This window comes from Vicugna pacos, chromosome 7 (genome assembly GCF_048564905.1).
Source record: "Vicugna pacos chromosome 7, VicPac4, whole genome shotgun sequence".
Taxonomy (NCBI): Eukaryota; Metazoa; Chordata; class Mammalia; order Artiodactyla; family Camelidae; genus Vicugna; species Vicugna pacos.
Window position 1 is genome coordinate 1,145,363 of NC_132993.1, and position 13,070 is coordinate 1,158,432.

Sequence of the window (13,070 nt, forward strand, 5' to 3'; positions counted from 1 at the left end):
ATGTACCAGCAGGCGCGGAACCCTTACACTGGTCCCCTAAGAAAAGATGAGGGCGCCCCTGCAAAACTGGCTTGTTTGTTCTCTTTAGCCCCCGTGAGGGAAGCAGAGGGAGCTAATCATTTTCACTTTAACGAGAGGAGGTGTGAGGGGAGCGGAGGCAGCTGTGTGCCGTGGTCTCATCCACCCGGGACACAGATGAAACATGTCCCCTGACACTCCGCTGACTGCTCTTTCTGCCACAAACACTGACTCAAATATTCCTCTGAAAACAGGCCACTCTCTAAGTCTTACGTGCAAATAAAAAGTTCATAACTGACTGCAATGGAAAGGAAAAGACATCAGCTCCTAACCCGGAGAGTCGGCTGGATCACGAGCGTCAACAGGACCTCAGAAGAGCCCTGGCCTCTGGACACACCCTCAGAACTGAGGCTTCCACGCTGGCCTGGCAACTCCCCCGCCCCCAACTGCCAGAGCATCCGCCACAGCCAGGGGTGGACGTGGGGCTGGCCTCACTGCGCAAGCCAGGAAGGGGCGAGCGCCCCTGCTGGGCGCTGGTGCAGGGACGTCACAGACACACAGACCAGCCACCCCGTGTCCCTTCACCCTTGCCTGCATCCCAACCCTGCGCAGCCTGTGAGGCCACAGCCCTGAACCCCCGCCTCCAGGTCGGACAAGGAAACTTCAACAGGCTCCTCCGAGGACCCTTCCACTCACTGAAGCCCAGGGTCCCAGCTGTGGAAGCCCTGCTGTGAAACTCTTCTCAAGTTAAACAATGCCATTTTCACAGGAGTCAGGCATTTCACCTAAACTTTATTCCAGTAATAGATGTGATGAGATATACTTTAGGGATACGTTAATACACTGTAAGTTTCTTAAAGGACTTCATTTTAATAAATTAAACAAGTGAAAAACTGATTCTCAAATGAGCACTTAAGAAACAACAAGTTTTTAAAATAACTTTACCAACTTATAATAATTTAATGTAATTAGTACTACCTCATTTTTCTCTCGTACTCTGTGACGCCGTCTCCTCAGCAGGAGACGAACGCCGTGGACAGACAGGCACTCCCCAGGCGCAGCGGGGGACAGGGTGCCTGCTCCTGAGCTGAGGCGCTCGGAGGCCGGCGACAGCTTCCTGCGCCCACGACCCCCAGGCTCCTTTCGCCCCAAGCCAGCCTGCCACCCAGGACGCCAAGGCTGGCACAGCCGTTAAGTGGCTGAAATACACAGAATAACAACAACGCCAGTAGTAGCAGCAAACCTGACACCTCAGAGGTGAAAGGATACAAAAGACGTTTTCTAGAAGTTAAGTGCTGCTGGGTTTCTCTCGCATCTCTGCTCACTGTCGACACAAGACAAATCGCTTAACCTTCGAGAGCTTTACCAGCTGCAATGCGGGCATTAAAAACTCCCTTCAGTCACTTAAGATGCCTTAAAACTAGAAGAAAAAACATGAAAGTAATGCAAAGTAACGCTAGGAATACCCCGACACGCCCTTCATCGTGAGAGCAGTGGCCCCTCACAAAGCGCGACTGGGAGGCCCCCGAAGGCCCTGGAACAGGACCGCCGTCCTCTCTACACACCAGACGAACACGCTCCAGACCCAGCAAGTCCAGCACACGGAGCGCATCGCCGACCAGGTCGGACGGCAGGCGCGGGCACGCTCACATTCTGGACACCCCAAGTTCACCCACCAAACAGCCTTTCTTTTTACTTCTTGTCTCAAAAGAATTTTTTTTAAAAAGTAGGTAGACACTCTTCCTTCCCAACTCTGGCCCTAAATCCGAGAAGTGCTTTCCTGTGCAGGACCGGCTGGCTCACAGCTCGCAGGCGAGCTGGGACCGCCGTCCCCACCAGCGCAGTCAGCACCTCGTGCAAGCGCACTCACAACCGAGCCACACTCTTCACACGCAGTGCAGACGGGTCAGCTGGGACCTCTGCACAGCAGGCGCCGGCGTGGGAACGGGCTAAGCCGCTGACCGGAAGGGTGTTGACGTGAGTACTACATTCCCCACGCATCACACAGTCAATGAGGACACACACGGCAAAGGCTCCAGCCTTCAAGTCATGTAATGACTCATATAAAAAGTCAAATCATGTCAATAAAAAGGTCTAAACACAAACTTGCACAGTATTTTACCTGTTCGTAATGGTGTGAAATTTGCTTCAAATCTGTATGTTCACTATCAAAACCACGGAAGTCACATGGAGCAAAGAACTGTCAAGATTCTGGTTTTCAAGTACTAGGATTTTTAAAACAAATTCACCCTCAGATAAAGCCACACTCTGAGTAACAAATACAGGTAAACAACTGTAAGTTAGGCATTAATTTTTTTCATTTTGGGAAACTGAGACCATTTAGAATTTTTCTTCTCATATAAAACAAGCTAAGAATAGCAGTACTTAAGAATACCTTCTTACAGTACTTTTTATCAGGTTGCCACTTTCCACGTCTTTAAGCTCAATCTGTAAGTCTGGGTAACACATACCCTGTGATCATCCGTGTTGTCATAGAAGATATGAGGAACCAGAGATGTCTCAGAAACCTGGCGTTAAAGGCTAAACTGTAGAGAAGCCTAAAAGGAAATGGGGGAAACGAAGTAAGAGTTAGCAAATATTTACTCAGTATTTTTCTTCAAAAAGAAAAAAGCTGTAAACTGAAGATAACGCACCATCTGGAAAACATCTGCACGAACACCGCAGTGGGCCGCCTGGGGAGCACGCCCAGGCAAGGGGGGCTGCACAGCACGAGCTGAGGCGGCCTGCCCTCTGAGCACAAACCATAATACACCAACAGGCCGCAATACTCTGCGTCACTAGTGTCACTGCTGCCAACACACACTAACATTTGTAATGCTTAGTGGCTGATTTTAAGGACTCCTTTAAAAACAAACACATTAAGACATTTTTTATGTTAACTAACATCTCAAAAACAATCTAAATCTAAAAATACATTTTAAAGGTTTTTAAGAACCCCTCCTGTATAATATCAATCTGATTAAAAAGACTAAGGAACGTTGTGGGAAAAGGGCGTAAGTTTAACTCAGCATACTATACTTATGTAACAGGACATAACTTCTATTTACAAAGTTATAATCAGGAAAGCTTGCATAAAACATTTTTAGAAGTGCAGGCGTCAGAAGTTAAATTTCAAACTTATGAGACCAATCCCAGTGAAAAAAGGTTTAGAGTGGCAGGAGAACACGGTTGTAGGAAAGGAATGTGATGGTCTTCAGAATCCCCAGGACAACAAGGAGCCAAAGAGCAAGCACAGAGCACGCCGTCTCGGTCTCCGCCTCCGCCACGCGACTGGGACGCACGCTCGGGGGAAGCACCACGGGAAAAGAACGCCGTGTTTGCACACCCACCCATCCATCGTGCGGTCTTGTGCACTCTCCGTGGGAGCTGAGCAGCACCGTCACCGAGTGGGGAAGAGAGTCACATCGGCACTCAGCAGAGCAGGCAGCGGACCCCAGGGGCCCTGAAAAAAGAGCACAGGGCTCCTCCAGCCCCCCCGAAGCGCGGCCACCAGCCAGGGTCTCTTCAGACCACTTCCAGGTCGTTTCATGAGAAACGGTCATTCACAGTAACTGGATGACCTGACTAAATGAAAACACTACGGAGTGTGCATCCACAATCCTCTGTGGAGCTAATCACCAGTCACTGTGAACACCGGACCGAGTATAATATTAGCTATTTTAATAGACTAAAATTTGCTGGTAGTGCATTAATTTAAATACCCATAATAGAAGAGAAATGAACAGGGGTTAAATAAGTCACTTTTCAATACAAAAATCTCAAATTTAATTGAATATTTTTCTATATTCAATCCAGAATATCAGACACATTCTTCAGGATTAGCATTTTCTGAGTACACCACAGGGGTTAGGGAGAACTGGTCTGAAAAATCCAGCCTTACGTTATTAGTGTGGTGAGTTTTGTGATGTCCACATGGCATTAAAAGCACAATCACTTAAAAACAGTGAAAGCATGAAAGACTACGTAAGATCTCCCTAGAATCACGAATCTTAGCCTAGAAAGAAATCTCTCAGCTCACTAAGACCATCCCCCCTTCAAACGCCACGGAGGCCGGAAGCAAGCCTCCGCTAAGTCAGAAAACAAGGAGGCCGTGTTACGCCAGCTCCAGGGTCTCCTCCAGCCCAAAGCGCGATGCTTCCACGGGAGTGAGTCAGGTTCGTTACACGCGCATATATCCAAGCGGTCATTTTGTAAGAACAAAATTTACTGGAAGAATGACAAGTGGCGATAACACAGTAAGTTGTAAGAGACCAATTAAATAAGCCGTGTTATTAAGTGCACTGAGTCCTTGTCATTCATGTCCAAGCAAATTTCCACTCAGAAGTCACTTCAAAAAGATTTTACTGTTGAAAACTAGCGCTGTGTTGGAAAATAATAACGCACCCCACCTCTGAGATTTAACACGCCTGCCACACGCCTAAATGTAAACGAAGAGTCAGACGTCCACGGGCTGCCTCTGTGGCTGCTCTGTACGCTGTGAAAGACACCCAGAGAACCACACGGGAAACAGAGTAAGCTGGACGCCATAAGAAACGTAGGCTTTCAACATAAAAGGACTTTGGAAGGTAGTATTTGCTTGCCTTACTTCTCTTTAATCAAGATATTAAGTTCTTTTTATAAGAATGTGCAATTTCACTGGCAAGCAAGATCTCTTAAAACTGTGTTAAATATGAATACTAACAGCACCTCAAAAATCTGAAGAATCATCTATTTTAATCAGGTTTGTTTCCTTTCCTTTTCCTTCTTAACAGCAACACAACAAGGCACAAGATCATTCACAGTATTTCATCCCACGATCCTGGAAAGAATCAGGGACACTTACTACCTGGGAATAAATAAAACGTCCAAATGAAAATGAGGTTCTCCAACATACTCGTATGACACGGTTTTTCAGTTAATATTATAATTAAGATCTTTCCACGTGAATATATATACATTTCTTAAACATCATTTGCATGGCTACATATTTCAAGTTATATTTCAAGTTAATTTTGAAACAATTATAGTTCCTAAATTAATCACGTAATGGGCAACAATAAAACAGATTATTAGACCTTTTATAAAGTAGTAAAGGCTATTTGGGGCTTTACTGCTAAAAGGCAAGGCCGTGCTATATCCTTTAGATATACTGGGATATGTTAAAAATTACCCATTAAACTTTATTTAGCTGAGATAACTCCATGAGTTAATTGGTAAAGGGCAACATTTTCAACCCAGGTCATAAATTTGGGCCAGTTGTCTGCAAGGACTATTTAAGTTATTAAAGAGAACACGATGGAGCACACGGCGCACACGCAGGAGGAAAGGTCGCAACTGCAAGGCATCCCCAGGCACCCCCTCTGCATGGAAAGATGCCACAGGTACGGGGCATCGGGCCAGCCAGCCGCCCAGACCCCTCCACTCCCGCAGCACGCAAGTGCAAGTGCGACACTGTGTTTTCCTGCTCAAAGTGTCACCTTATTGGCAAAAGCAGTATTAAAATACATATACACCATTTCACCTCTGAGATAATGCAAGATTAAAAATAAGCTCTAAATTTCCTTAATGATAATAAAAGTTTTAAGATGTATTTCAGTTTGAGGCAAGTTGCCAAAATTTTTTCCTTTACTGACAAACTAGGATCTAAGAATGGAAGATAAGCTTTGGACATACAGCTGCGTTAAACTAATGTCCCAGCGCTAAAACCACGGTTTAAACAGACACCTTCCTTCCCCTGACAATCGATTTTCTTTAACTTTAAGATGAGCAGACTTGGAGTGTGCTTCCCCCTACACTGCAGTTTAATGAAAATGGGAGAAAGCAGTGCTCAATAACCTGGGTGTCTTCCTTCACATTCCTTCCCCGTATATCTCTTAACACTTTTCTTAAAAGAAAGCTTAAAAAAAATTCTAAATAGCCTCTGTGCATGCTTTTCTCATGTTTACTTGCATTTCCTGTGACTGACTCATCATTCTTAAATATTCAGGAAATTAGAAATTTCAAAACTCACTACAAATTATATTGCTAAATTTGACAAAAAGGAAGCCTATTAACCTGATGTCTCTAACAACTGTCAATTCACTTACAATCTACATGACTTCAAAACACACATAATAAAATCACTGTGTTGACGTGTTAAAAAGCTCACAAATTTTACTTGACCTTTTTAACAATGCGAGCGAAGTATAACAAAACCAACAGCTACTTAAATTTGTTGTTTAAACCAAAAACATTGCTGATAATGAAAGCAGCATGAAATCACAGGCTAAAAACTAAGTATGTTTCTCTTTGTAGGTACATCTTCCATATTTCTTCTAAAATACTATAAAAAATTTGTTTATAAAAATATGTAACAATGTGTACTTCTACAATATACACGTAACACAAATCTACAGTTTTCTTCACTGAAGTCACTTGCATAAGCATTCTATCTCCAACTATTAAAGACACCATGTATAAATCAAGAACTAAGGTGTCTCCGTCACCACACTCACGTAATAGTGCTTAGACAGCAGATGAGGAAATGGCTGTCCTCTTCCAGGGCACACGATCATTTACTCACACAAGATTCATAACACAGACACAATTAAGATGGCTTGTTCTGTTAGGGTTTGATAGAAGAATCAAGCAGGTGTTGCAATAAAACGGATTTTAATGGTGTATGATTCGATGTATGAACAAGGGAACTACAGGCAAATTGTAGTACCAACCTTTCTGATCCCTAAAGCACTACTTTTAAAATTCCACTGCAAAGTTTTAGATCTCAATGAAATGAAAGAGCCAAGTTCCAAAGAGCACGCCCATCTGCCCACCCTGAAGCCAAACTCCTCAAAATCGGCGCTCTGAGAGTGGGTACCTACCACAAGAAGGAAACCTCACTGAAAGCGGGAACCACAGGTGAAATCTCAGGCTATGAGCTCAGGAAGCTTCTGAGAGAGGGCACCCTCCGGGTGCCGCCAACAGACAACTCAGCCGAGGCGGAAGGACGCGGAGGGCAGCCGCCAGCACAGGCCGGAGGCGGGGCGTGAGATGCGGTGCGAGGGGGCGGGGGAAGCGCAGGCGCCGAGGCCTGGCTGGGGCGGACACTCTCCCGTGGCCAGAAGCGGGATTCAGAGAGGTAGCCGAACAGTAAGGAGAGGCCACGCACAAATCAGTAAGCCAAGCTGTGTGAATCTTTTCCTGAACGAAAAAGGATTCGCTGGTAGATGTTTAAGCAGGAGAGCAAAATAACGGGGGTTCTATTCCTGACAGCTCAGTCTGGCAACACCTGACACAAAGAACGCAGCGCCCGCACATCCGGCGACAGTGCACACGAGGACTGCTGAGAAAGGCAACCCAGCAGGACTTTCTGTGGTGATGGAAGTGGTCCCAGCTGTGCTGTCCGCACGGCAGCCACTGGCCACACATGACTGCCAAGCTCTGGAAGTGTGGCTCGTGTGACTGAGCAACTGGGTCTGTACTTTCACTGAATTTCTACTAAAGTGAAGCAGTGGCGTTTCCCAGTGGCCGCGCTGCAGGCTGCTGCAGCCCAGCGTGGCCCCCACGCTCTGGGGAAAGGCGCTGCGTGCGATCTCGGGCAGTGACAGGAGTGCGGCAGCGCCCGCCGAGCAGCCGGAAGGAATCTGCAGCTCTGGAGAGTGGACATGGCCCAGAGAATCCACTCAGGAGAAGAGAACCAAGACACTCAACAGGAAAAGAAGTCTCGGGTCCAGGAAACACTGAAACAAAGAACCTCGCACAGAGGACACTGAGGAGGAGCCCAGGAGGAGGGGGCAAGTCACAAGAGGACCCTGTCTGGCAGGCAACGGGCGGGCCGCTCCCAAGCTTCCTTATGCAAATGCAAAGCTGCTTTCTCCACCTCCCAGACATGGAAAGATTATCCCCATTGTTCTGTATCTTCCTTTTTTCACTTAAACATAGATCTCAGAAATCTTTCCAAATCAACGCAGCAAGGCCTCCACCTTCCTCTACACATCCTGACAATCAACATTAAACAGAAATTACAATCGCAAACCACAACCCTGAAAATAAGAGGGACTAACAAGGACCCGGGAGGAGCTGAGAGGGAGTTATCAGTCTAGGAGTTTACTGATCGTCTTGTACAAACCTTAAAAAAAGTAAGCTGAGAGCAGTTAAAATCCTCAAGAGCTAAAGTAAGCCTATTTGCTCCTTCGTGGGCTATGAAAACATTCTGAACACTCGAAACCTAATATATTTAAACCATAAACAGAATTCCTAGAGTACTTTCTTAGAGGAAATAGGTGCTGTACTCATAAAAGCAAGGCTACATATAAAGCTCCTTTCCCATTAAACGCCTTTGGGAAGCGGTTCACTAGTAAACCCCAGGCCAGGGCAGTGATGCACTAAATCCAGTCATTACCACCCGAAGCAATGGACTTTGTGCTCCAATAAAAGCAAGTGGCCTGGCTCAGCCGCAGAGCCTCAGATCTCACATCCTGCTGCAGTGCAATTAGGCCACAGAGAGCTAATCACCTCATCTAGGGAACACAGTTTCACTGACATCTTACTTCCTCCGACAGTAATAAACACCAGAGAGCTAAGACAGCACCTGATTGCCGGCTGCCTCAGTGTTTACAAGGCAGCTGCAGCCGATGACGTGGTCCACGCACACAGTTCATTTCAAAGACTGCTTTCCTAGCAGAAGAAACAGCTCTTTCTACGTTGGGGGACAGCACGTTACAAGAGAGGAGGACTCTAAGCCACGCAGACCGGCGGCTGTGCCGCAGTGGGGCTGGCCTGCAGCGCCGCTCCGCGGGCGGCCCCCGGCGCCTACTACACAGCGCAGCACCGTGCTCGTACGTTTTTCTGTTGAACTCCAAGAAACCGCTCAACTGTCACTCCGAATAGAGGGAAAAAATGGTTTAAGACTGCTGTCATACTCATCTGCCACATTTAAACTTCCATGTTTTGTTTTGTCCCTCTCAAAAATTTACTTCAAAGTCTTGTAAAACTTTCTTGTTTCAGTATTTCAGATACTAGAGCACACTGTCAAGGGCAACCTGACAAAAAGAGTGCTATGAAAAGGCCTAAAAAGAGCATAAATGCTGGTTCTAGAACACAGGCACGAGGCAGACTTTTAAATGGGCGGCCAGGCCTAAGCGCCCTCCCCTCACCCAGATACTGCACGAGAACGAGCTTCTTTGATTTGTGAGCATGCTACAGGAAAAGGATCTCAAAGTACTGGCTAGTTCAGAAAAGAGAGGCACAGAACAACTTCCGTCTTCCGCAAAAAGCAAGAACAGCCGCCACTCTAGGCCGTGCTCCCCTGGCAACGGCAGACACAGCTGACAGGCTGCGGGGAAGCTGCCCGCCAGGAGGGGAGGGGCACCAGCCCGGCCGCACCGCCGTCCACACGCGGACACTTGCCTGGCCTTGGGCACCATCACCCGGTGCTGCACCATGAGCGTGTGGCAGATGCCCGCCATCAGCGTGAAGGCCTCCTCGCTGGCCGAGTCCCTCCAGACCAGGTTCAACAGGGTGTTGGTCTGCTGCTTGGTATCCAGTTTTTTCAGACACTCCTCTGTTATGTACGGTACTGACAGTCTACCATCCTCCTAAAACACACCAGGTAAGTTAGTTAATAATGTTCTATCAGAACTGAGCTCTACCCTACAAAGATACATAGAACCTTCCTTTCCTTCAAGTGAAAACAGACAGGCGTTATCTGAAACGTATCCACCTCACGACGAACGTATCAGTATCTCTACTAATGCACCCAGTAATCTAAAATCCTCCTGAGAGCCAGAGTCACTATCTGTATCAGGCACCAGTTCTGCCCAGCACTGTAGCACAGAACTGTGAATGCTCAGTTTTTGCTTACTAATGTGACAATATTTTCAGTCTGTACATTTTAAGAAAAGTTTCTTTCATATTTTTAAGATTGCATTGTACTATATACAAATATGTGTGAAAAATGTTTCATCTGATAAAATTTCCATTTTAAATTCTTTGCGATATCACAGTTTAAGCAAAATACTCAGATATAAAGAACCTATAATTTAATCAAATGAAGTAAGTTATTTCGTATCTTGACTTTTCAAAAAGATCTGATTCATTGACTAAAACCTGCGCTAACACTCTATGCAGTTTACCTATCTGGGATATTAACCAAAGACATATGCCTTTTTCATATGTGTGTGTACATATATGAATATATAAAACTGGCCATATACACAACATTGGGTATTGCTGACTTACTGTTTGGAAACTTGGATGAATATAATTTATGTAACTTATAATAATCTACCAAATAAAACACTGTATTAGAGATACAGCTGATATATATCTTCACTCAGAAACAAATTACACTGCGTACAGGCACAGCCTGGAGACACTGCAGGTTTGGTTTTAACCATCACAATAAAGCAAGTATCTCAACAAAATGAGTCACGAATTTCTGGTTTCCAGCGCAGATGAAAGTTATGCTTACACTCCAGCGTCATCAATTAAGTGCATAATGCAACAGCATTATATCTAAAAAAAAAGGGTACACACTTCAACTAAAAAATGCTTTATTGCTAAGATGCTAGCCATCACCTGACGGCACAGGGCTGCCAAGACCCTTCCACTTGTAAATAATGCAGTGTCTGTGAAGTGCAGGGAAACGAGGTGCACCTGTATAAATAAAATTTTTATTTCACAGATTTTCTAGAAGGTAAGTAAGTGTTAAAAACTATCTTCTATTTACAAATGTTGGCCACAGATTAAAAAAAATTTTCTTCTGTACAGCTCAGGGAACTATGTTCAGTATCTTGTAATAACCTCTAAAGAAAAAATATGACAACGAATATATGTATATATATGTGTGACGGGGACACTGTGCTGTACACCAGAAACTGACACGTTGTAACTGACTGTACTTCAATAAAAATATGATAAAATAAAACACTATCTTCTAAAAACAGAAGCTTTATCTACATTTCATCTACAGGATCCCACTTCTTTTTTTGACCATACAATACAATTTACACTCTTTGGGGTACAGTTCTGAGTTCTTACAGATGAAAAGTTCCAGCATCCACCCAAAATTCCCATTCTGCCCCCTTGTCATCAGCCCCGCCCCGGCAACAATGACTGTGTTCCCCAGCCGCCTGTGATGACTTCCTCGCACACACGGCACTGCCTCGCCCTTCCACCCCACCCCACCCGGCAGACCCAGGCCGCTCTCGAGCGCACTCTTCCTGGGACTAGACTTAGCACTGATTAGTGTGAAATTTCGTCACAGAAAAATACTTCACACCTAGTACAGCGATCCCTCAAGCCACTTCAATTAAGAGAAAAAAATTAATTAATAATTAAGAGAAAAAAAGTCACTTAGGTAAGACACAAATTGCGCATACGTATATAAGACATAAGGTTTTTTATTCCTTGAAAACACACAGTAAACAGTGAGAGCTAAGAAATGAGAGAAGGGGAATCTGCAAATAATGTGTGACAATGCATTTAAAATGAATTCTAAAATAAATCATAACATTTACCCTCTATGAAGTTGGCAAAAACTGACAAAAGACGTTACGTGGTGTTCACAGACAGGGTGAGAAAGAACTTAACCTTTTTTTCCTTTAGGGGCAGGGAGAAGCGGGAAAGGGAGTGACTGCTGTGGATGCGTGTGGAGTGATGAAGACGCTCTGAAATCGGAGCATGGGGGAGGCTGCACAGCTGCGCTCGTATTCTAAAAAAATCCCTAAATTTTAGATTACCTCAAAAGGGTGAATTTTACGGTAAGGCACATGGTGAGTGCACTTTCTCAGAACTCAAAACTCAACTCATTCACCTTTCAACCCAACAATGTCACTTCTAGGAACACTTCCTAAGTGACAATTAAACTAATACAGTGTGACCTGATTCCACACAAAACCGCCGAACACAAGCGCCGCAGGCACGTCTGCAGACGTGCAGGAGGAGGTGCGGAAGAGGGCATCTCCAGTCCCTAGGATGTTATCTCTGGGGACACAGCACAGCAGCAGAGGGGGCGGGAGGCCACAGCTCCACAGGCTGAAGGCCTCACCACAAGAATGCCTTCACGTATGACTCATGTAATTAAACCATAAGGATGGACACCAAGTTAAAAAACACCTTCAAAGCCAGAGGAAGCCGCGGGCAGTGTACGCCACACAGGTGCACGGGCCGGCGGGCAGGAACGGGGCTCACCGGGGTGCTGGCCTGCTTGCCCGTCTCCTCGCTCTCGTCTTCAGAGTCACTGGCTGAGTCCTGACAGCTTGCATTAGCAGGCGACACTGGTAACTGAGACAGGAAGGTCTGGAGCACTCTCAAGTACACAAGCAGTCCTTCCTCAGAGAGGGTCCCTTTGTGAAACGGTGACAACACTTAATTAGAAGGGATCAAAAAGAAACCTGAAAACGCAGGTGATCATTTTTCTTATTCTCAGAGAGGCATTTCTGATCAGGACTTACTACAACCCTAACAACCCATATACAGAAGTACGCGTCAAAATACATTAGAGGACAGCAGCAAAACTCCAGAACAGGCACATCAGTAGTTCACATACATGAGAGAACCGTCTCTGTGCTGAGGAGAGCTCCCCCATTCAACTCTAAAACTCGTTTTAATCTCCACGGCCTCATAATATGCATCTGTAACAGACTTCTCACCGTGCCTGGAAACCTTCCCCAGGGACACAATCCAGGTCACAGCCCTTCAGCAAAAACACTCTTCCCAGAAATTCCCAGCCCAGAGGCCACCTTGACAACATGACACCCACCAGGCACTCCCCTCCCTTGAGGTGCTGACACTACCTCCGTGTGAGTGTGGGCAAAATGTCTTGCAGTTCATACCCAGGTAATTTTCGCCAACAGTCAGAACAAAGTAGAAGAGCCACGGTGTCCCACCGCTTGTCCTCGGACAGCCGCTCTCTCCCGACAGCAGTGCACTCAGAAAGGGCTCGTAAGGGAAAGCAGCCTGCACGTCTGCTAGAGCTGGGATGACCAAATGGAAAACCTGCTCTGTGAAAGGCGCTGCCAACACCTCCTTTGTGAAGGCTGTAAAAACTTGCTGCCTGAAAAAGAAAACTG

The 13,070-nt window shown here is 45.8% G+C and overlaps 1 protein-coding gene across 4 annotated transcripts in view; it reads right to left on the bottom strand.

Annotated features, from left to right (window-relative positions):
- Positions 1-13,070, bottom strand: part of UBE3C (ubiquitin protein ligase E3C) — a 100,483-nt gene that overhangs the window by 53,325 nt on the left and 34,088 nt on the right. For 2 of the 4 annotated variants that reach the window (XM_072964055.1, XM_072964052.1), the window contains exons 8-11: positions 12,834-13,054; positions 12,115-12,344; positions 9,406-9,593; positions 2,490-2,576 (exon numbers count right to left, since the gene is read on the bottom strand). In XM_072964055.1, the coding sequence (XP_072820156.1) occupies positions 2,490-2,576; positions 9,406-9,593; positions 12,115-12,344; positions 12,834-13,054 (726 nt within the window). The remainder of the gene's footprint in view (positions 1-2,489; positions 2,577-9,405; positions 9,594-12,114; positions 12,345-12,833; positions 13,055-13,070) is intronic. The other 2 variants (XM_072964053.1, XM_072964054.1) reach the window with 2 other exon arrangements.